The sequence below is a fragment of the Meleagris gallopavo genome, chromosome 9 (genome assembly GCF_905368555.1).
Source record: "Meleagris gallopavo chromosome 9, MGAL_WU_HG_1.1, whole genome shotgun sequence".
Classification (NCBI taxonomy): Eukaryota; Metazoa; Chordata; class Aves; order Galliformes; family Phasianidae; genus Meleagris; species Meleagris gallopavo.
The window spans coordinates 8,919,532-8,944,345 of NC_139412.1; the positions used below are offsets into that span (position 1 = coordinate 8,919,532).

The 24,814-nt window shown below is 37.7% G+C and overlaps 2 protein-coding genes across 5 annotated transcripts in view; one reads left to right on the plus strand and one right to left on the minus strand.

The window, feature by feature from the left end:
* Positions 1-17,436, plus strand: part of RPS6KA6 (ribosomal protein S6 kinase A6) — a 40,571-nt gene extending 23,135 nt beyond the window's left edge. For 3 of the 4 annotated variants that reach the window (XM_085230467.1, XM_085230469.1, XM_010715254.4), the window contains exons 11-22: positions 960-1,048; positions 1,514-1,578; positions 3,465-3,567; positions 4,066-4,190; positions 4,493-4,618; positions 5,249-5,338; positions 5,982-6,140; positions 6,551-6,712; positions 7,183-7,259; positions 8,905-9,022; positions 11,195-11,335; positions 12,337-17,436. In XM_085230467.1, the coding sequence (XP_085086593.1) occupies positions 960-1,048; positions 1,514-1,578; positions 3,465-3,567; positions 4,066-4,190; positions 4,493-4,618; positions 5,249-5,338; positions 5,982-6,140; positions 6,551-6,712; positions 7,183-7,259; positions 8,905-9,022; positions 11,195-11,335; positions 12,337-12,462 (1,381 nt within the window). In that variant the 3' untranslated portion in view covers positions 12,463-17,436. The remainder of the gene's footprint in view (positions 1-959; positions 1,049-1,513; positions 1,579-3,464; positions 3,568-4,065; positions 4,191-4,492; positions 4,619-5,248; positions 5,339-5,981; positions 6,141-6,550; positions 6,713-7,182; positions 7,260-8,904; positions 9,023-11,194; positions 11,336-12,336) is intronic. The other variant, XM_085230468.1, reaches the window with a different exon arrangement.
* Positions 17,437-21,346: 3,910 nt separating this feature from the next.
* Positions 21,347-23,142, minus strand: LOC109369058 (uncharacterized). Its single transcript, XM_085230956.1, has 3 exons — positions 23,097-23,142; positions 21,875-22,676; positions 21,347-21,416 (listed from the first exon to the last, which is right to left on the minus strand). The coding sequence occupies exons 1-3, from the start codon at positions 23,140-23,142 to the stop codon at positions 21,347-21,349; spliced, it is 918 nt and encodes a 305-aa protein (XP_085087082.1).
* Between the last annotated feature and the right edge of the window lie 1,672 nt (positions 23,143-24,814).

Below are 24,814 nucleotides of genomic sequence, written 5' to 3' on the forward strand. Positions count from 1 at the left end.
GTAACAGCTCTTGCTTGAGAGTATTAAAACTGGCAAAGAAACACAAAAGCTCCCCGCACCCTCATGCACACAGAAATAAGGTTTAGATCCTAGACTATGGAAATGCTGTTGAGTACCTGCAGGAATCAAAATCATAGGGATAAACTTGTATTTTCACTGTAGGTGTGTAATAAAAAATAATAACAGTGCAGTGTATTAGAACAGCATTACTTGCCACTTCTGGTCTTATATATTGCTACTGTTACAGAATTCCTTGTTTTGTAAGCAGTAGTTAATCAGGTGTTTCTTTATGTACATACATGTACAGTGCACTTATGCATTCACATTTTCATATTACATTACCTCAGTTGCCTCGTAAGTTGTCTAACAGGACTAGCTGGGTAAGCTGGTAACTTCTAAGGGAAGCTGTTAGGCAAACGTTCTCACCTTTGTTTGTGCTTAGTTAAAGAATTTCCTTTGGACCACATTCAGAGCCTTGGGCCTTTTGAGGGGATGATAGTTAAGAAAGGGATGAAGGAGCAGCTCTGTTAACATGGTAGTCTGCATTTGTAGTGTTGCTTACTGTGAAAGGTTTGCAGTCTCTTCAGGGGCTAATAGCTCGTCAAATAATTTGGAATTTGAGTTTCTTCAGACCTTATTTCTAGTAGATGGTTTGGTGACAACATACTGGTGACTTGAAGATATTTTTGAACTGCTTACATGTTCCAATATAATTGTTTTACTTAGTTCTAGCATAAAACTTGTTTAGGGGGCTTGGAGAGAGTATTTTTAGTGTGTTTTTGTTTGCTTTTGGTAACCATTGATGTATATGGTGAAAGTGAAAAGCTAATGAGTTAAATGTGTATACTGTACAAGAACTTAGAATAAATCCTTAATGCATCATATAATGCACTGAAGCCTGTATCCACTCTTTTCACTAAGATAAATTTTGTTTTCTTACTTTTTCTGTTTTCCTTTAGAGCAAAACTTGGTATGCCTCAGTTCCTCAGCCCTGAAGCACAAAGTCTTCTGAGGATGCTATTTAAAAGGAACCCGTCAAATAGATTAGGTGGGTCAACTTGTTTGGATCATTGAAATGAAAGTCAATGGACTGAGTTTGTTACTTAAGAAAAGCAGCTGCTGGGGATTTTCCAGACTTTGGTGTTGATGATCAGTAAAATTTGACTTCTGGTGCCATTTCTTGGCAGCTTAGGTCATGAATTCTTGAGTCTGGTTAATGAATTATTATTTTCTTGAACCAGTGACTCTTTTAGCAGTGAGAATAAAACTGACCAAGTATTGACACTCTGTATTTATGGGTTTTGTTTATTCTCATGTACCTCATCAGGGAGGTGAATGTGCTTAGTGAAGTATTTTGTATCCTTGAAATATTTCTGATTTTTAACAGTTTCTATTAAAAAAAAAAAAAGCCTTATGCAAGATTTAAAACAAACAACTAAGCATCTTTGCATGCAATTTTGTTCAAAGACTTTACCCCAAAAGAGTTTTTTAATTGAATATTTTCTTTGTTCAGGAGCTGGTTCAGATGGAGTTGAGGAAATCAAGAGGCATCCTTTTTTTTCTACTGTTGACTGGAATGTAAGTACAAAATGATCTGAATTATAGACATAATAAATATCTGAATAAAAGATAATACAAAATTATCTTTTGTGTATGTGATATAGCTTATAGGTATTTGTATCTGAATAGGGTACAGTAAATACTGCAGTACTGCTGACTGTTACATTCAGGCTACTGCTGTAATCTTCCTTGGCATCTGGAGCTGTAGTGTTTATGGTACACAGTAATTAATTATAAAGTGGGCACTTAATTGTTCAGTAATTAGAGTTGCAACATTCTGAATTTTAAACTGTCTCTTACAACATCTGTAGTTGGTAGAAGGTGTTGGCATTCACTGTGTGCAAGAATCATTCTCTGGAATAAGTGTCCATCTAGTTGAAGCATGTCTCATGTCTTCTGTGCAGGGCACAAAACCTCACTGTGACTGTCGTTTTCTTTGGCTTAACTGTAGTTAGCCGTAGCACATTCCAGTCTTACTAGTCATATTCCACACAGTTGAAGTATTGATTCTGGTGCTCTGAGTTGATCAGACTACTGTCCAAGTTCATGGCTGCTTTCTTATGTTTTTATCACCTTGATGTGATGCCTTTTTAGATGTGTTGCCCAGAAACATTTGCAACAGGTAAAGATACTCTGTAAACACTCCTTTGCTATAATGCCTATGAAAGGGTAGATGGAACAGTTGCTGTGCTGACTAGACTACCTGCAATGCTAGTCAATACTGTGCTTAACTGTTTTAAAGTCTATTGTCATTATCCTTCTCTTCTACTTACTTCTGAGAAGTTGGCTTTCTAGTTGTGTTTATGTAGATCTCCATAGAGAGTCCAGATTAGCAAGCAGACTTTTAAGTAATGGGAGTATTTTATGTGAATATACTTAGTGAGAGAAGGCTGTTTTAAGTTAGCTAGCGTTTTTTGGAGAGAGCTGAGCTGGAAATAAAGACAAGTAAGCAAATTCAAAAACTCTGCAGTTCTAACTCTTGTATTTATTTGGCCATGGTGGTATTGATGAACACTTCTGTGTTTTATTTCATTTTCTTTGGGATGAGTACAGGTCTCTCTTTCCTGTATATTCCTGGTTTTGGCTATGGGGAAGTACGTTCATTACTGAAATATTACCTGCAGAGAGGTCTGACTATGCAAGACAAATGCCAAGAAAAAATGTTCTCAGAACTTCCTGAGCTTAGCATGGGGTTTTGACATCATTTAATGTAAAATTTTCTGTAACTATAAGCTAGACTTATATTGCTGGTTTGTTATCCTTTGGTAAAACATTTTTCTAAAGCCTATTGAGTGAATGAGAAGAAAATGAGAAGCCTTTTATTTTTTTTTCCTCATTTAGGCTTAGTTGAGTAGGTCAGGAAAAACCTGGAATAGTTGCTTTGGGAATTGGCAGTACCTTGCTAAAAGGAATATCTCTGTCACTTGTGAGAGCTGCTTCTATTCTGGGTCCAAGACAAAAGCAAAAACTGTATCCCACATCTTTCCAGTTTGGATATTTTGGGATGGTAAGAGCTGTTTGAAATGGCAATGAACTAGATCTGAGATGAAGATAGAAGTTGCACTATGGGTGTTCATCTGAATAAACGAGAGAAGAACTAGGGATGAGTGGCAGCCTGCTACCGTAGTTTAAAAAGTGCAGACTTGGTAGACAAAACAGATTCAGAAGAGCAAGAAAAGTAGTATTGTTTGACTTGCTGGGTAACAATTCCCCTAACGCTTCAAATCGAAGACACATAAATATAAATTCATTTTTGCATACATTTGTGCTTTTTCTGATTACTGTGTATTATTCACTCTTTCAGAAAACTGTTCTAATACAGTGGTGACGCTTGAGTTGCCTTTACCTTGATGAAACCAAAGTTTCATTCACTCTTAATTAAGACTTTTGTCATCCTACTACAGAAACTGTTCAGAAGAGAAATTCAGCCCCCGTTTAAACCTGCTTCTGGAAAACCAGAAGATACCTTTTGTTTCGATCCAGAATTTACAGCAAAAACACCAAAAGGTAAATACGCATCCACTGTTTTTAAGTTGGTGAATGTTATGGGTTTATAGGGGTCAAATAAAAATTTTTAGTATGGTATTTCCATTGTGTGCTGAATTAGGAGATTGGAGCTGGTGAGATATGAATTGTATGATGTAAAACATAACTCAATACCTTCTTAAGTCACTGTAGCATTTATTATTAGCATAGTATTTTTTTCTTTCTCTCTTTTAATTACTGTTTTTCTAGATGTGATGACAAGGAAGGGGGAAGGCAAGACCAGCTCTGTTATAATGAGAATAGCTGTTAATTTCATCTTAAATCTGTCCAGGCTTCCCTTTCCTTTAGTTTGCTGAAAGAAAGGAAAAAAGACAAAAACAAGGCAGATCGCAGGACAGGAATCTTATTCAATGCATAGTGCCACTATTGTTTTCCTTTCCTCAATCTTTCTTCTAACATGCAAACAGTCAAAAATAGCTTTAAGTTGTGGTCATACTAATCAAATGTGTATGCAACTAGATTCTCCAGGAGTTCCACCTAGTGCGAATGCACATCAGCTCTTTAAAGGATTTAGTTTTGTTGCAACAACTACTGTAGAAGATCATAAAATATCACCACTCACCAACATACTGCCAATAGTACAGGTAAAATTTTTTTTGTAAACTTTTTTTCAAATGCCAGAACCTAACATTCGCAGTCTGTTATTTTATGTTGTGGAGTCTGTTATAAAATATTCTGTTGAATCATTTTAATAATGCTTATTTTAACTCCAGAACTGGGGATGTGGGGAGGTGAATCTTTCTGGTGTGAGTATTCAAAAGAAAGCACTGGCAAAAATTAAAAAAAAAAAAAAAAAAAGACAAAACAAAAAAAAAACCTTTGCTGTTGAAAATAGTACTGTTATAAAGAGTTCCAGATGACGGCTTATATGTGTTTGTTTCTCAAGCAACTTCATGGGAACAGTGCGCAGTTTACTGACGTATATGAACTGAAGGAAGATATTGGTGTTGGCTCCTACTCTGTTTGCAAGCGATGTATACACATAGCTACAAATATGGAGTTTGCTGTAAAGGTATTTTGAATAGATTTCATTGCCTTCTTTTGTAGCAGACCTTAATTTAAATGCATGGGTTCTCCAGTTACTGTAGCTGTTAATATACTGTGAACAATCACAGAATAGTAGGGGTTGGAAGAGACCTCCAGAGATCGTGGAGCCCAACCCCCCCTGCCAAAGCAGGCTCCCTACACCAGGTCACACAAGTAGGTGTCCAGGTGGGTCTTGAATACCTCTAGAGAAGGAGACTCCACAACAATGAGTGTTCTTCATTAAGTGAAATTCCATATAGGCTTCTATAGTTCTTTTTGTTGGTGAAGTTGTGGCGTTGAGGAATTGGTTTTTGAAATTACAGCTTTGAAGTTGAGAATATTGTATTGTAATGAACACACCTGAAGTAAACTAGGTGAGATCCACTAAGTTGGGGCTAGGCTGCAGGGAAGTGATCCTTCAGACAGTTACATCAGTTCCTTTGCCCACTGGAGCAGAATAGACAATGATACAAAACTTAACTGGTAGCAAAGGTGGAACAAGAACTGAGTAAACAGAGATGTGAAGCAGGAAGATAAAATTAATCACTATAAATAAGCATTAAACTTTAGCAATTTTTGAAATTTACCAAGTTTTTTTTGTTACTTTATTTTTCAGATAATTGATAAAAGCAAGAGGGATCCCTCAGAAGAAATTGAGATTCTGATGCGTTATGGACAGCATCCAAACATTATAACTTTAAAGGATGTAGGTACCTTTGTCTCCTACTTTGTTACAAAATATACAATAAATAAACATAGATATAGGGAGTTTATTGGGGCTTGTAAACTTTCTTTTACATAGCAAAATATATGTATTGATCTCTGTATAATTAAGAATTGATTATTTCTAAATCATCTGGATACTAATATTTTCTGAAGATGGTTTAATGAACTTAAATTGAGAATTGATGTACCTGTTAAGTCATATTTTTCTTCTTTCAAATATGTGTTGGCAATTTGAATCTGAAAATACAGTTGCATGTGTCATGTGTATGCAAAGTGTCAGCGTTTAAAAAGCCATCTATGGGAGGGGAAAAGGAATAGAGAACGGTAGGGCTAGTTTCCTCTTACAACAGAAGTTCCTAGACTGAGGAAGTATTATTCTAAGTCATGATTTAATGATTTATTATCTCAACTTCTCAGAGAATAACATATAGGCTTTCTTTATACTTCAGACTTTAAAGCTTTTGAATTATGGATTTAAATTTGACAGTCCCTGCTGTTTGCACTTCATGTTCATGCACATGAATAGGTGAACAGCGTAGTCTATAATTTCCAGATTTTCAGGATCTGCAATTATGGATGATGTGGTTGAATATGTGTGTGTATATGTGCTTGCTCAACTTCAGGTGTATGATGATGGTAGATTCATATACCTCGTCACTGAGCTGATGAAGGGAGGAGAGCTGCTTGATCGAATTCTTAGACAAAAGTTCTTCTCAGAACGAGAGGCTAGTGCTGTATTATATACTATCACTAAGACTGTGGACTACCTGCACTGCCAAGGAGTGAGTGATCTCTTTTGTCATAGCTTCATTCACGTTGCTTTGAATTAACAAACACATCTTATGTGCTTTTCTTATGGCAGAAAGGAAGATTTGTTATATTTTTTTAAAAAGTAATTAGCAACCCATCCTACCTATTATTCTGCAAGCCATTTAACTTGTACAGATAATGAAACAGACAATATTTGTTCACTTATGCTTATTTGCAAGTTGGTTCTGTTAATTCCATTTACATTATGAGTAGGCTTTGAGTTTAAATTAAACATAATGTTTGTTACTTGAAAGTTGGGTAATAGTGTAGAAGTGTTAATAGGTATACTGATGTAGAGACTATATTTTATAAATAACAAAACTGCACGTACATGTGTTTGTATGTCATCTAAATGATGGCTTTTAAAATTTCTTGTTTAAAGGTAGTGCATCGAGACCTTAAACCTAGTAATATTTTATATATGGATGATTCAAATAATGCTGATTCTATAAGGATTTGTGATTTTGGATTTGCAAAACAACTTCGAGGAGAAAATGGGCTACTTCTAACTCCGTGCTACACTGCAAACTTTGTGGCACCAGAGGTATCTTAAGCTGCCATGTGTCTTCTGTGCTGTTTTTGATGCATCAACTTACTTAAAAAAAAAAAAATTAAAAAAAACACTTCTAAATAATTAAAAAAAAAAACATAAAAAAACCTGCTAGTTTTCTTTAGATATAGTTATGCACCAGACTTGATTAAGTACTTATATGCTTATAATAAACCTGCTTTAAAAAGGTTAACTTTAAAAGGATTTACCTTCAGGAAATAAGGATGGATTTGAATCTTAAGATAATTTTCTGGAAACAAGAAATATTGTAGATAGTAACTGTAACTTGTACATAGAACAACTAATGATGAAACTTCAACCTATACTGGGACTGACTTATCCATCCATAGCTTGTGCGTGTAGTGGTAGTGGTTTGGGGTTGCATGTGGGGGCTGGAGTTGTTTGCTTTTTCTTCTTGTTTTTTTATAAATGAAAAGTCTCAACACCTTTTTTTTTCCCCCAAGGTTCTCATGCGGCAGGGATATGATGCTGCTTGTGACATATGGAGCTTGGGTGTTCTCCTTTACACAATGTTGGCAGGGTGAGGAAATATTAGCTTTTTTTTTCCTTACCTACAACTTCAGCATGCTGCACAAATCCCTGCTTTTATTAAAATTTTAAGAGATTGCTTCACTGATTTGAATGCAGAACAAAAGACATTTAAGTGGAACTGGAAGCCGTGAGTTAAAAAGGCATACAGAAATTAGGTTTATCTTACAGTTAGTTTCAGCACTTCTTTCTTTCCTAGTATGTGGCCAGAGGATGCCAAAGACTTGCTCTAGTTTATGAGAGATAATTTAGTATGTCTAGCTTTCTGTTTTTTAATCCTTCTGCCCCTCCTTTTGCCCACCGTAGTGTCCTTGTAGTCAACTCATGTGTCGTCTTCTGCAGGCTTGGCTCATGACCCTTTATAGAATTCTCTGACTTGTAAGCTTTTAAGTTTTCTAAACTCTAAACATTCATTAAACACTATAAAGCACTTAAACTAATAGCTTTTATAAACTTGCTAATGAATTCTCTTCTGACAGGTATAAAAGTAAGTTTTGTCATACAGATAAATATCTATTGGGAACTGTTCTTGATCATATTGTGCTTTTCTGTGTAAAATCACTACTATCACCATGATTTTGTCATCAAGCTCAGCTCACTGCATGACTGATGTGCAGCCATGCAGATCTTGGGCAGTATGCTGCCTGTGAAGTTAAGAAACATTGTCTGAACAAGAAGAAATGGCAGGTAACAAGAACAGGAGAAGAACAGTCCAGCATGACTTCCTAGCTTTCTATTTTGTTCCCCTTAATTGTATCATTTGAAGTACTAGAATTAAGCTGGCTGGGATACTTCCTAAACACTTGCTGATGATGCTGGTTGATCTTTCTTCTATGTAGAGCTTTCGGAGTGCTAAGATGTGATGCCTTAAGTTTTATTACTTCATCGTGCTGATTTGAAATCTAAGAGGTGTTAAAATATAATTAATCTGAGTAACATTTGATTGTTATTATTAAAACTAACTTGGTATTAGCCTGTGATCATAGAAGATGCCAAAACATTATAATACTTCTGATATTTACATAGTGTGTATTTAAGTAATTCAGGTGTTTTTTGAATTCTTTACAGTAGGAATTTTAGGAAAATAACCTGAATTTACAGAAATCCATTAAGTTATTTAAAAAAAATCCAAACCCAATGATCTTGTTGTGTAAGCCTTACTAACTCTTAGTGTTGGTGTTTTTTGTTTTTTTAATCAATGATATTCTTCCAGTTTTGCCCAGAGATACGTGCATGTTTTGCTTACTCTGTCTAGATGTTGGGAATGTATGTACACTATTACACTAGCCTTACTAGCCTTTCTGTTAATGGGTTTCAATTGCTTTGAATGCTTATTGCATACCATAGTTTTTGTTTTTATGAATAATTTCTGTTTAATTTCTAAGTCTTCACTAGTTAGAATGTGTTATTAAGATAAGAAGTTACAGCATCTTTTCAGTCTCCGTTTCTCATTTATTCTATACAAACTATAATTATGGGGAAAAAGAAAATGTAGTAGCATTTCATCTTTGAAACTGTAAGAATTGATAGTATGTAATGTCTCTGTCAGTGGAATATTTACTCAGAATGATTTATGAGGTTCTATCAATTTCTTAATTTCTTACCTATGAGGTTTTTTTGTTTCTCCCTGTCAATAGCTATACTCCATTTGCAAATGGTCCTAATGATACTCCTGAGGAGATCCTGGTACGGATAGGCAGCGGAAAATTCTCGTTAAGTGGAGGCAACTGGGACACTGTTTCTGATGCTGCAAAGGTATAAATTTTTTTTTCTGCTTTTCTTTTCCCTTTGTAACTTTGTGGTATTTAAAAGAACATCTATTGAATTACTAGAATATATTAGACTAACACAGTAGTTTGCTATTCTTAATTGCAGTATTACAGTAAAGTTTGCAGGTATCTAGTTGTGCCAGAGGAGGTTTAGTTTAGATATCAGGAAAAACTTTCTGTAAAGAAGGGTGTTAAGCACTGGAATAGGCTCCTCGGGAAGGTGGCTGAGTCACCATCCCTGTATGTGTTTAAAAACAGTTTGGATGTGGTGCTCCGGGATGTGATTTGTTAAAATTAGGGTAGTATGGTTAGGTTCTGGTTGGACTTGATGATCTTGAAGGTCTGTTCCAGCCTAAGGAATTCTGTGATTCTATGATTCAAAAGCAGTATCATCTTCATCGTATCAGTCAGAGCAGGTAGCTAGGGCTTAAATCTGATCTTGAAAACCTCCAAGGTTTTTGTGCAACCTGGCCAGGCAGCTCTTACTGTGTAAATGAGGAAAAATCTCCTCTTGGTTTCAAGTAACATCTCTTGTGGAACATCTCTTGGTTTTTCCTAGCCTTAATTCTTTTGGCCTAAGTAAAGGAGTTCTGTTACCTCTCTCAATCTACTTACTGTGCTTCAATCCAAGATGCTGTCAGACTTCTTGAATGTTGAGTCATGCTTGTAGTTCAGCCTGCTGTCCTATCTAGACCTCCATGTCATCTTTAGCAAAGCAATTCCCCAGATAGCCAATCCCCAGCTTGTACTTGGCAAGGATTTCTCCATCCCAAGTGGAGGACTCTGAATTTGTTTTTGTTGATTTTGTAAGGTTCTGGCTGGCTCATAATTCTATCCAGCTGCCAGCCCTTCAATTTACCAACTTCTAGTGAGAACTGAACTAGAAGTGTACAGTAAAAACCTGAGAGTTACACGCTGTTACTTCCCACAGGTCACTAACTTGGGATCTATCTTTCTTAAAATCTAATTTAGACTTTCCTAATCTTTTTAGTCATTGTTTTTATTGGACCAAAACCAGATGTATGTGGTATTGCTTGTATTTTATTTTTTAATTGTATTTTAACTAAAGTCATTCTTCCATTTGTCTTTGTTGTAGTAGCAACTTACTTTGCATTGATGTGTTTATTTCTATAGTATGGGTTCAGTTCATGCTTTTAACTTGTTCAATATTGAATTTGTCAGGTCTTCACTGTTTTTGCTGTTACTTTCAAATATTAAACTAATACTTCAGTATGTTTGAATATCTTGCAAATTTTTATCAGCTTGATTATGCTGTTGTCCTTTTATTTGAAGACTGAATTACAATTCTAGGTTCTAGGGGTTTAGTGTTGGCCTGCTCTGTAGGTATCTTAGTCACCATTTTTTTTTTTTTTTTACCTTTTATAAATCTTGGCATTAATACTGTCTCTTCCTGATCTTTTGGAACTGAATAACTTGTGCATTTCAATAGGAGTGATTCAGAATACTTGTTTGCTAATTCTATCTTATCCACAAGTAATTAACTTGTATATAGTCATAAATGTTTAATATTTTGTGCCTAAACAAAAAGGAACATTTTGTCAGCTTGTTCCTGCTTGTTTAATTTTCTTTCAAGTTCTTCCTGCCTTTATTCCTCTGCCTTTTCTATTCAGCTCACTTTTTGACCAACAGTGAATTCATAGCATATTACTAGTGCTTCTAAGCAAAGAAAAATGTCCATTCTTATTTGATTTTACTCTTTATATACCTCGTTGAAAGAAAAATATTTTGCTAATATATAGCTATATATGAATTCAACTGTAATGCGTAGTCAGCAGATCCCAGGTGTGTAGTATGAATGTGGATGGATATCTGCCAATAGTTTTCTTCCATAAAATCTTTCTGCTAAATTCTAACAGTATTTCTAGTCTTTCATAGAGCGTATTAGTAATGAACAAACTGAAATATGAAGCACAGAAACAGTAAGTTTCTTTACAATAAAGGCCTGCTTTGTTAAACTGATTATAGTACAACACATTGTTTTCAGACTTCTGTAGTGTCAGGGCACAAAATGATCTACTGATGTTTTTGTTTGTATTGTGTTAATCCCTGCCACATTTTTTCATTACTGCCAAAATTAAAATATTTAATTAAAACAATTTTAATATATAGCATGTATCTTTTTTTCACTTTTATTTAGGACTTGTTATCACATATGCTTCATGTAGATCCGCATCAGAGGTATACAGCAGAGCAAGTATTAAAACATTCATGGATAGCCTGTAGAGACCAGTTGCCCCATTATCAACTAAACAGGCAAGATGCACCACATCTAGTAAAGGTAAAACAACCAGAGGACTGTATATTGCTTGAGTTAATGGATGTGCAATGATTTGGGATCGCTTTGAGAGTTTACTGACAGAACTGATTTTCTTATCTTTGGTGTTTTTTTTTCTTTTGCCAGTATGTGCATCTTCATTTAAGTTATTTAAGCAAACAAATAGATTTTTTTTTTTTAACCTGTATGTGAGGGAAGAAATATTTCTGTTCATTCTTTTTGTGCTTTCTTAGATGAAGGTAGCTTTTGGCCATACAAGAACCAGATATCTCAGTTATCTAAAACTTCCACAGATCTATCATTCTTATTTGAGAAATTCAAGCCTTGGAACAGGCTTCCCAGGGCAGTGAGCTTGAGGAGCAGTTGGACAGTGCTCTCAGACATAGGTTTGAATTCTGTGTGGAGCCAGGGGTTGGACTCAATAGTCCTTGTGGGTTCCTTCCCATTACAGGTATTTTGTGACATCTTCTGGGATTTGTTTCTGTGACCAGATCATGTTTCCTAAGTAAATTATCAAGCTACAATTTTTACTTGTTTTATGCGTTCAGTTTGTATCTGCGATTCTGACTTACGACACACAAGCATGTTCTACGTAAACAGCTTATACAACTTGCTTTTTAATCTAACAAAATTGATTAAGGACCTGTGAAAGCCAGTCTTAGTAGTGTTGTGTTCGTAAGTCAGGACCTGAATAGCCACTGAAGGGGCTGTATTTCATGAACTGATGCTATTTGTTGCTTAGAAGGTACCAAATCTGACTCACGTTAAAAGGTAACAGCTATATTGAATGTATGTTAAATAAATACACAGCAAAGGAAAAGCAATGTTATGTACCTTGCTGAAGGAATCAGCAATAAATGTTTTTTTCATTCAACACAAACTTTAGAAAATGTATGTGATCAGACATAAATCTTATTTTTCTCTTTATGAACTTAATATTGAATTATTCTATTGGTGATTAAAAATAACTTCTACAACTTGTTATCTATTTCATTGTTCTCTAGGGAGCCATGGCTGCTACATATTCTGCACTGAATCACAAGACGTTTCAGCCAGTGTTAGAGCCTGTTGCAGCCTCAAGTTTAGCTCAGCGACGGAGCATGAAAAAGCTAACATCAACAGACTTATAGATCCACTGGGACACCTTAGCAAACAGAAGCAAGGAGAAAATCCAATAAGTGGCTTTACTTTGCCTGACCTGTGATCAAAAGGCATCTATGGTTTCCTGCTACACTACTTGAATTCTATAGAAGTCCTTTTTTTAAAAAAGAAAAAAAAAAATGCCACAGGTTCATACTGTGTTATTTTACAGGTTGTATCTGTTAGGGTTAATTTAAACATCAGGTACACCATGATGAATTTCTTGACACTGTCCTTTAAGAGATCTGTTGCAAATATTTCGCATTCTGTATAGTTTTGGTGGGTTCATTAAAAAAAAAAAAAGTTTAGGGGACCGTTGCCACTGGCCAAGTTGTACATAAAAAAGTGTCAGTGTAAATTTTTCCTTCTCTTCATGCATTTAGACCCTGTTTTGAAGGACAAATTTTTAATTTTGTAATTGGGCACTTAAGTGAATTAAGGTGAATCAATTAACTTGTTCATTCTTTTATAAAAAAAGATGACTAATGTATTGTGCCAGAATTAAATGCATTAGTGCTAATTTGGCAGCTCTGTGTTTGCATGGTGCCAGTAATTGGTAAGTTTGTGAAAATATAAACAAAAGGAATGGGTAAGGTTCTGCACTTTACCTGGAAACTTAATTTGTTCATTTATGAAAAATGGCCTCTTATAAAAAAAAAAAAACAAACACTTGTGGTTATTGCCATGAATGTCGTTGTCTGGCGCTGAGCTGGAGAAGGTAAATACATGTATAAACTGTCAAAAATAAGGACTGAAATAATATTGGTACGAAAACATCATGTCATCCAGTTTTGTTAAAAATTTTATTATTGCATATCTGTCTGTACGACAACTGTTCTGTTTCCTTAGCAGTTCTTTCTACTGAATATAACTAACCTTAAGTTTGTTTGGCACATAAGACAAACTGACACTTTGTTATATCAAACTTGGCATGTGGATTTTTTTATTTATTTGTTTTTCTTATAGAATATTGCTTCTACCTGAATCTCTAGCTGCATGTACAAATACTACAGAAACAAAACTAAATTTGCCTAACTGTAGGGGTAGCTTGGGAAAAATAAAAAAAGCCTTGCAGTGTACCCCGATAAGAGAATAGTGACCCAGAAATTTCACAGTTACTGACAATATCCTTTTGCCAGCACTCACTCTTCCTGTCTGTCTTCATGTTATGACTTCAGCTCTTTCTAAAAAATGTTGTGGTAGAAAGGAAACAAATCTCAGGGCCAGAATTGTCTTGGAGTTTTCTGACTCAAAACCAGTGCTGGCTTGCATCTGTTAGTAAACTAGGAATGAATACATTCAGAGATAATAAGCTTAAAATATTTTCACATGTTGTAGACATTATGTCAATAAAATTGTACAGTGGTACGATGGTATTAACTTTAAATATTAGGAAACACATTATTGATCAACAGTTGGACTATTCACCATCTGAGAATGCAAGTGACCAAAAATTGCACTTCTGTCCATCGCTGACTTGTTCCAGACACCTTTGGTAGCCAGTTAAAGACATTTGTGATGGCAGAAAGGGGGGGGAAAAAAAAAAGCTTTCAGGAAAATTCTGGCCTAACTTTCAAAAGTGACAATATTAACTTAGATTTTAAAATGCAAAGGGTGCTGGCTGATTTTTGCTTATACCTGTGAAGTACTTGAGACAGAAGAACTATTAGATAAGCTGCTTTCTTCTGATGCAGTAAGGGAAGATGGAAATCTTCTGGCCCAATTGTTAGGTCTGAGTATATATAGATTTGAGACTTTATGGATATAGCAGACATAGGTGTGCTATTTGTATCATGCAGAGTATACCCCATACTAAATTTGAGTGTTTGGTTGATGTTGGAAGCTTACTGGGGCCATTTGTGCCTGATTTTTGAGGTGCCTGTTTGAAATGCTTGAAAGCTATCAAAGAACGTGACTGCTTCCTGGAAAGTTTATTATTTAGTACCAGATCTGTCCCTTGTGCAATTGGCTCATCCTTTTCTCTGTTAGAGACCTTTGTCCAAAAGAATACATGTGAAATTCTCATCTACAGCCTGTAATTTTTGTCTGTAAATTTACAAATGACTACCAGAAAAATCTGAGTTCACACTATGGAGGGGAAAAATGGTGGTAGAAATTAGTTGTTTTGGCTGAGGTCCAGGTATAATATGGGTTGAAACACAATAGGAAAAACTATTGGTCTAGAGGGTAACACAAGGAATGGAACATAAATGTCAAATTTGAATCGTCTTCAGCTTTCCTGCAAGGTAGCAGCTGGTCTTTAATGGCTTTATTCATTAATCATTTAACAGTGTTTATACTGGCATTTTCTTTTAGCTTGCTTAGGAGCACCACATTATAAGCACCTTAAAAGCATTTTGCACAAAAGCAGTTGTAAGCAGCTGAAGATAACTTAAGTTCTTCTCAATGTGCAAAACAAAGGTGATAAGAGGAAGAATGTGCAAATCAGGTTGATATTCTGATTCTTCACAAAGATTTTTAAACATCTGTAAGGTTATCCTTTCTAGTTTGTTTTTTTTTTTTTTAAATCATTACTAGCCTGTAGTGCTAACGGTACTCCTGGGGTGAAAGCAGGGTTTTAGTGACTACAGCATTAAAATTTGTCTTATCACATGGAAATCATGTGGAGAAACATCTTTGTTGTATTTAATGAGACCTGTGTACTCTAGTATGCTGATTTTAATCCATAAATCATTTTGGGGGGGAGGGGGAAGGGAACTTGCTGTGAATATTTTAGCATATCAGTTTTGAAACGTCAGATATGCAGGGATACAAGAGAGTTTACTTTAATTTTGATATTTCTTTTGGAATTTTTCATACTTTTCAAACTTTTGTTCAATTACTAATGCCCATGAACAGACTGCATTGTTAGTTCAGTGTGAAATGGAATAACGCTTGAACATGCTCTTGGAGTGAAAGGTCAGTAGCGTTTTGTATGGTCTCTGCACAGTTCAAGATTACAAGCTATTTATGATCTAACACAGACTTTGTAAAAGAGTGACTTTTTTATTTTTTATAAAGAAATATGGATATTACTTAAAAGAATTTCTGGAGAACTAATTACTATCAAGTGATCTTATATTTTGGGTGTGGTGTCTTTCTGACAGCAAGATAACTTCCACTCTGGCTTTGATAATAGCAGTTAAGTACTAGATCTCAAGAGCACAGAGTCTGATACAGTTCTTGCTGAAGGGAGTAGATAACCCTCAGACATAAACTGTAGCTGGAGCACGTACCTGATGTACCTGCTTCTCTTCACCTCACCCCTTCAATATTGCAGTTATTATCTTCAGTTTTCCTTTTGATGAAAAGTGAGAAGCTCTGTTGTATTCCTGTATTGTGTTCAAAAGCTGTGCGGTGGCATCAACATCCACCAGTGGTGCATAATGAAGAGTGCCCAAACCAGAGAGAATCGGCATGGGCAGATGATTTAAGTCACTGTTTTGTGGCTTGCCTAAATGCTGTTGTTAGCATGGTGTATATTTTTCCTCTTATGCCTGAAATTATTTCTGACCCTGTAAAAAGCCTAAGTAGATGGTCTAAGCACGCTATCTAGCTGAGGCTAATGTTCTATGGTTTTAAAAGTTATTCTAGCATTCAGAGAAGGCATCCAAAACCTCACACACATCACTCGTGCAGAGCTTGAGTGGTATTCCATATTTTAATTCACTTTCCAAAGCTAACTTTCATATATGTATTGGAGAAATTAACTGAAATGTTCAGTAGTTAAAATTACATCTAGCCACTTTAACAATTGGAAGTTACTTGCAATATGCACTGGTCGTTTGCAGTGACACATCTCTCTCTGCCCTCAAATTTTGCAATTGGAAAAGCTGGGGAGCTTGTGAGGATTGAGTTAAATAGACAGTAATATAGTAATTACATTGGTTTGTATCAATGCAATTAGAATAAAACATCAATGCAATTAAGGGGAGTTCATGTACTTGTGTAGCACTTAAGTTTTTTAGACCTGTCTAGTCTAAAACTTTGCTAGTGTTTGTGGGAGGGAAGGGAGGAGCAGGTTTCTCAAAGTTTTCAAATGGCTTCTTATCAAGTCCTTATGTAATGCTATCAGAGCTCTTTTTTTGTTTTTGTTTTTTACGCTGCTCCGTGACAGCTCACTCAGTTCTCTTGAGTATGTACTGGTACCTACGGGTAACATACACACACTTGTTCGTGTACCATCCTTCTGCATCAATGCCTCTTTAGTTACATATCCTCAGTGTCTTTTCTTAAATGTACTCCCCTGAATTAATTTGTTATTATGCCTATATTTTCCTGTGGGAATAAAAGAATGAAAGCAAGTTAAAGAAAATAAAATCCTAGGGTATAGCTGTAGCTGACTTGAATATTGTAGTAACTTATGTAACTAGAAGTCCCTTCTCCAATTAGTCAGTGACTGGCTTTCTTGAGATTTTTCTATGTAAAGAAAGCAACTTTTTGAAAGCTTTAAATGATCTTTAATGGTTAAGATTTGGGAGATAGCTTACTACCAGTAATGAGTTTGAAAAAAATTGGATCCTGGTTTGGGTTTTTTGTGTGTGTGAGAACTAAAATGCTCAAGGTGGATCTCCTTTGCAGGACAAAGTGTTCTTATTTTGTGTGTTTTGCATTAGGCTTTTAAGCAGCATTGGCTAAGTAATTGTGTTGTCATAATATCCCAAGCACTTTGGCATCTTGCACTGATACTCTGATTAGAGCTAAAAACTATTCTGGCACGTGACTGGCTATAAATCTCAATATACGAAAGGGCATTAATTGAAAAGGGTGTGCAATGAATCACATGCTATGAGGTACTTAAAAGATGAAACTATACAAAAGGTCCCCGTTATCAGATATTGTAACTGTCATTTCTTTCTCTAAGCATATTGTGGATTTTGTATCATATTGTATTTATTTCATTTAATTTTAAAAGTTTTCTTTAAAGCTCTGTATATATTGACATTAAAGTTTGCATTGTACTACGTTCTCTTCTCTTTGTAAGGCTGAATCTAGTAGTGCATTGTATGGTATGTTATTTTTCTTTGCTCTGTGCTGCTAAAAGATAGAATTGCCTTGAATTCCAACATGCCAAAGACAACCTCAAAATTGTATTTATTTTTGTTAGACTTTGTGAATAATGATAAAGGTACAGTTTTAAATAGCTGGCAGTTTCTCGAGTACTAGAGTGAAAAAATTGCAAACTCATGATTTTTATAGTTGACAAAAAATGATCACTTATGATTTGAAAGTTCAACAACTCTTTTTTTTTTTAAAAGTGATATAAAAACTAATGAGCACACATAGTAAATCAAATGTACTGTGAATTGCGTTATTTGGTAAGCCCTGCCAAAAAACCTCACATCAAGAGCTGTTTATAAATTTATATTCACAGCAAAGTGTTTTATGCCACACTTTCAATAAAACATACATTTATTGATAGGATTGATGTATTAATTTAGGGTGGGATGATCTACCTTCCATATGTTTTTCAGGTATTCAGTTTTGACTACATGCAAAAGAGGAAATAATTTTCTTTCCAGATACAGGCATTTAGATTGCAAGTGAGAGCAGTCAAATTAAAAGCAGTGACCTGCACAGGCAAAGATAAATAAGTGCATCAGCATTTACCACGAGGTCATAAAAAGCTGTATTAGAAAGCTTTTCTGCTATTGATGAGCTATTGCTGCAAAGCCAAGCGGTGATGCCTTCACTGTATGTGGTAGAACAGTTCGCTGTGTAGCAAATAATCCCCATCGCAGCACAGCAGTGAGAGATCCCTAAACCCCCAGGCAGCGAGTTCCTTGCATGCTTACTGGGCACTGGCTGCTGCTGGGGAAAGAGACAAGGCCTGTATTAAGAAAACTTGGACTGTTGATGAGATCTAGGGTTGCAATTAAATAGGCAAGTTCTGTATTGTTTTGCTTTCTTACAAGCACTGGCTCTCAGAAAAGAGCTCAGTCTTACCTATGACTCATCTGAAGCTTTGTGACTGTATAAGGTACCTTCCCACTTCTTTGATGGGGGGGAGAAGCTCTCAGAAGCACTTAAGATATGAGCTTACTTTAGCTGAGTAGCTTGCTTTATATGGCCACTAAAGTTGGCATCATAGCTAGCACGGTGCTGGACAGTGAGGAACCAGAATGCTGAGAAGACCGAAATGCGTGTCTGTGAGCTCAGTGCTGGACCGTGTGGGCAGAGGAAGCAGGGAAAGAACGGCTCTGTGCCCCGCTGAACCGGGACTGCTGAACCCAGAGCTGTCCTCACGCACCGCTCCTCGTCTGCGATGTCTGCGCTGCCTACACGCGGCTCTACTGGGCTTAAGAAAGACGCTTTCCTAAGTATCAAAAGTACAGGGGTCTGCAAAGAAAGTAGCTTGCTTTTCCCCCCTTCACATGCGCTATGCTTGTGCAACATCAGCACTCCGTTTTACGGTCGCAGCGCTGAGGCGCCGTGTCACGGTGTGTAACGGCCGCGAGATGGCGGCAGTGCCGCGCGGAGCCGCGTGGCGGGGCGGCCCCTCGTCACCTCTTTGCTGCTTCCCTCGTTTCCACCTGAGCTGCGCGCCGAGCGGGGCTGCTTTGCCCAACGAGTGTGCGGTTTCAAGTTGATCGTCACAAATAAACATTGGAAGTGCTGCGGGCCGAATTAATATTTCAGGATTCTTCGCAATTTATTACTGTGCTTAATTTTCTTACTTAAACATATTTTTGGGCCTTGGGCTGTTAAGAATTTAATTTTTGAGGTGGTTTAATGAATTATAAAACATGCTTTAAACAGAAATGAATAACTAATAAATGCCAAAAGTGATTAATTTTCTGAAACGTGAAAAGGCATCTGTATTTAATTAAAAAGAATGGCCCTAAATTGTTGGAAAGAAGCAGCCGGCACTCCCATCGATCGCTGTGTTCGATGGCTTTGCTGTGCCCTTGCTGGGCTGCCTGTGCTGCTGCAGCGCTGAGCTTTCAGCCCCTGCACCTACACACCACAGTCTGCCCTCCAGGGCTTTGCGCAGTGTTTGTTGCTTAACAGAAAGGAGTTTCAGAGATATTTTGCTTTTATTAAGGGCTGTTGTTGCTGATTTCTTAGCCTTGAGAGTATAGCTGCAGCTGCTTTTAGGAGAATACTCAATTTTCAGAACTGTTGCTTTAGGAATGACTGTAAAATGCTCACTAGTTGGACACGACCTAAATTGCAGTATTAAATTACTTCCTAATTTTATTAGCTTGATATGTAACTAGTTTTCAAGTGTGTTTTATGCCTGCTGTTGGGAACTGCTGTTTGCTGTTCAGCTCCAATGTTGTTTAAGCTGAGCTAAAAATGAGGCCTGTGGGAAGGCTGATTTGGGATGACTTTAAAGGAGTGGTTCTGGTTTAGTGGAGTTGTGAATTGTTGTTTTGTGTGCTTTCTGTTTTTAAGGAGTGTAAGTATCCCTTAAAACTCTTTCCATGTTCTTGAGGAGTATTTGCAAGTGGTTGCTGATATAACAGAAGCTAAACAGCAAGGGCCTTGAGATCTCCTGAATGAGACAAAGCTTATTTTCCCTGAGTGTATCAAAGTTAAGGTTTTATTTTAATTAAATGTACATGTTCAGTACACCCATCCCAGATGCTAAATACATTCCAGTGAGGTATAGTATGAAGCTAGCTGAGCGAAACATCCCTGTTGTTTAAGTCACTTTCCTTGTTCCTAGCTGTATTTGAGTGATGTGAGGTGTTGCCTCCGTAGCATCAGTCTTTGTAACCGTAGGTTACAAGCAGTCCATGGGGTTTGTACAGCTCTGCTGGATGGTCTGGGTACTGTAATGGGTACTGAGGCTTCTCTTCAGCAAACTGTACTGAAAGCTTTATTACTAGGAAACAAAGCTGTAGAGCTCTAAGGAAGCAGCGTTACCAGCTATTGGACCCAGCCTGTCCCAGCACGGTGACTTGCACCAGCAGAACCAGGGCAGTAAGGGGAGTGGCAGCAGCTGTGGCATTTGGATGAAAATAATCATTTCTGCAGGTCATTTTGCATTCACTATTAGTAAATACAATCATTTTCAATAGTGTTTTACCATCCATTCTTTTTCACAAAGCCCTGAATTAACTGTCATCATCAGCAGCCATCAAAGAAAGCAAGCGGGAGCCTCTGCCAAACTGCCCGGTGCTGTGTGCTGTCAGGAGAGAGGCAAATAAAGAATGTCATATTCATCATGTGGTATTCAAAATACCATGCACAAACCGTGTGAATGACCAAAGAGTCTCATTTTTATAATTCACCCTGTGTTAGGTGCTGGTAGATTTTCAAGAAAGGAGACTTCTGTTTTTGTAGGAGACTCACTGAAATCAAATTAGAGGAGATGGTTTTTAGCCATAATGAGAGCTGCACGTTTAAGGTGTATTGTTAAGAATGAATTTTAAAATCTAGTCCTGTAGTAAACTTTGGTGCAGTATATTCTGATGAGTTCTGATGGACTATTGGAAGAGTATATAGCCAAAATAACCATATCCTTAAAAACAACCAATATGTGATCCAGAGGAAAGGCAGTATGTGCTCTAAAATGAAAACGGCAACAATAGCCCAACCGAACAAAATCCTCTTTCCAAATTTCTCAGAACTTCATCCCCACGCATCTGCTTCCTCTTGACAGCTGGAGTTCTTCCTTCTTCCCTCTCCTCCTGGCCTACCTGGGCCACTTCTAAAGGAAGGGGCACTATCAGCATTGGTGCTGTTTAACAGTCTGGGAAGATGGATTTAACCAGGTGACAGAAAGACATTTTAGCCTTTACATGGAATGAACATTGTGTTTATTAATTTCTTGCATGTGGGTTGAGGGTGTGTGTGGGTGGAAAGCATCCTTAAAATGTGAACTCGCTGGGGCAGAGCTGCTATGTGCTTCAAGCTGCGCCATCCTCACAGGAACCAGGTGCTGCATGGGGAAGATTTCTCACTACAGGATTTTGTGTACCCACTTGGCTTCAGGCTGTAAAAGAAGTGCCAGTTTTTTCTAATTACATTAATATTTGGATTGGTATGTATGCATTATTTCAAGAATTGATTATGTGCTGTGGGATTAACCATTGTTAGCGCTTGCTGGAGTTTGTGGAAGAGAAATGACAAGTGTGTCCAGGTTTTTAAGCAGCTAGATGGCCCAGTGTCTTGCCCCTTGCTTCCAGCAAAGAATAGGAGAAGGAGCTGAACCTCACCAAGCTTGGAATCAGTTCTCAATTAACACTGACATTTGACGACACTTAAAGATATCATCTGGGGTAACCTTGGAGCTGGCATTTGGGGGTCTCTGGGATATGGTTCCCTGGGTAGAGGGTCTGGGGGCACCTGTCACCCTCCCACCCAGGTACCACTGCAGCAGGTGCGGGTTGTCCCTGGGGAAACCCAGATGTCATTCCAACCCAATTTTCATTCCTTACCATGGGCACAGACCTCGGTGCTCGGCTTCTCACAGGAACGCCCCGTGCCTTGGCAGCCCTTGGCAGGGGCTCAGTGCGGGCTCTGTTGGGGTCTGCAGGCAGACAGCTTTGGCTGCACCTGGGAAAGGTCTTGATGGCAAAGCCTTCCTTCAGCGAGATGATCTCCAGGCAGGGAGGGGAAACACTGGTTCCCACTGGCGCTTGCCTGACCTTGGGGGGCTGACAGGTGACTGGAGCTGACTTGCCCTTGTTGCGCAGAGCTGGAGGCTGTGAACGCTGCTGGACAAAATTCCCTTGTGGGGTCAGCTGCATGGAGATGGGTGCTGGCTGGGTACGCTGTGGCACTATTTCCATTTCTAAAGATGCCGAACGATTCTGCTCTGCGGGACCCCTAGCAGCCATGGCAAGGGGGGCCATTTTCTGCTTGAAGACAAAGAGCAGCGGCTGCTGTTCACCAGTGTCAGGCTGGTCTAGCTGTGGGCTCGCTGCCAGAGGCCTATGCAAGCCTATGAGGCCCTGTGCTTGGGATGGGGATGCTGGTGCAGCAGGGTCTGCTCTGCTGGCCCAAGGCTCAGCCTGTTCCTGATGGTGGGAGATGGAAATCATTGTGTTACCAATCATCTCTGTTCCTCCTGTGGACACATGGAGCTGCTGCCTTCCTTGTGGCTCTGCAGGTGTTGGGTTCTGAGCCTTGGGCTTATTTGCCTGTAGTTCTGATGGCTTTGATCGGGGCTTTGTCCCTGGCCGGCGTGGCTTGAGGAACTTCAAGGAAAAATTCTTCCATGTCTGTTGCGTTGCATTAGAACTTCTGGTATCTGAAATTCAAACAGGGACAATTATAGAGGAAGAAAGCCTTACCTTCCATGTAGTGATTAGGCCTAGGCATGATTGGATGCTGTGATGTTTCTTGTTGCTTTTAAAATCAATGACAAAAAAAAACAAAAAACAAACAAAACAACAAGAAAAAACAATATTTGATCTAAACTTTTCTAATGTGCTCTAAACAAGTGGCAAGTCATTTACTGTTAATGACAGTTATGCATGCGTAATATTGTAAACAAATCTAACAGTCCTTAAACATGCTCTGTTGGCCTGGAATTGCATTTTTGGTTAAGCCATCACCCTCTCCTTCTCCAAACCATTTAACAGTGGCCCAGGGCACAGCCTGGTGTGATGAGGAGCCTTTGCAGTGGATGTTTATACTGGTGATTTATGGGCAGAGGGAAGGCACCTGCCTCCTTGCTGGGCTGAGGCCGGCTGGGTCTGGGTGCCCGCATCCATCCTGCCTGCTTCTGTGAGGCCACACTGCCAGCCGATGCTCCTCTGCCCCACGTCAGGCTAGTATCGTTGCTTCCTCTGATGCTAATCTCTTCTCTTAGCCACCAGCTCATTCATCAGATCTTTCAGAAAAAGCAGAAGAAAGTAATAGGGAGGCTGATACAATTTTGTGCTGAATCCCAGCTGGCTGCTTGGGTGACAGCTTTTAGTGTAGCACCTCAACTCAAAACTGATACAACCCAACACTTCCTGGAATAGTACAATTTCAGGGATAAATGATTTAATGCTTAGAATTATATGAACCTCATCTTGACATGTGGATTTATGTGCATAGCTTCCTGCATCTTGAGATGAGAATACCTGTCATTAATTTTTGTGGCTTGAAACCAAGCTTGATTTAGATGCTTTCTTTCCAAGGGAAGAGGCATTTTATAAAATCACTGCAATGGTAATTGTTTTGAGTTCAGAGCAAACTAACTTAAATTTCACATGAATCAGTTGTGTACTATAAATGATTTGTGCCCTAATATGTTCTTTCAAACGTCCTTACAAATTATGTGGAGCTAAGAAGGAGTTGTACAGTTTGATACCAGTGGTGTTTTGTAGAACATTCAACGAAAGTGTTTTCTTGCGGATCTTGTTATAGGAACACCCTGCTAATCAGTAGGGCCCAGAAAACAAATTTCTGCCAAATTTTTCCTTTCTTGTGTGTGCAGAAATACAGATGTGCGTATACAAACTCAGCATCTCTCCCACAAGGTGTTACCTCATTAATAGGGATTGGTTTACACACGACAGGTACACTTTCTACTTAGTAGAAGAGGAAAAACTTTGAGAATGAGAAATGCAGATGCTCAACAAGGCTAGAGGTCTGTTGAAGGTATCCTTGCTAGCAGGTGTCTAAAGGTGTGAGTATTGGAGGGAGATGATTGTTATTAAGGATGCAAAGATAAAAAGCTGTTGCAATTTAGTACTTGGATGAAACTAAGAAAGGGAAACTTAATTTAGGAGATCAAACAGTTTCTTAATGGCTTGTCGGATAAAGCTGTCAGAGAGAAGAAAAAGGCATCATCAGGGAAGGAACACTATAAAAATCCAGTGCAAGAGTATACTTCAATATATCTAACTTGGCAAGTTTCTTTAATCTGCTGTATTTTCTTCCATACCTTATCTGTTTTCCATAAATCCTAGTTTAAAAAGTTCTTTTACACTCTGTGTTTTGAAATTTCCTAAATTCTTTTTACTTTGAAATTATTTTGCTTCAAAGCCTTTTGAATGCTTGAATCGATTTCTGTTTCCTTTCTTATTAATGAAACTATTCATCCAAGAAAACTTTGGAGAAGAGAGATCTAATTTACAGACCTACCCTAGTGAAAAGAAATAAGGTGAACAATCAGCTGGACCGTCCAAAGGATTATTACTATTTCAACGGAAGCTGTTTAAGAAAATGTCTACGGGGAAATATCTGGAAATGTAATAACTTAATCCTAAATATCACAAAAACAAAGCAAATAACTAAATATATTGCAGAGATTGAGAACATGAGCAGAGACAGATGCTCATCAGAGAGGTTGGTTTTAGGCAGGCAGACAGATTTTGTTGTGCTGCAGAATGATTCTGAAACAACAAGGCTGTCCTGAAGCTTGCTGTGATGGCACACAGCCTGCTGTGTGAC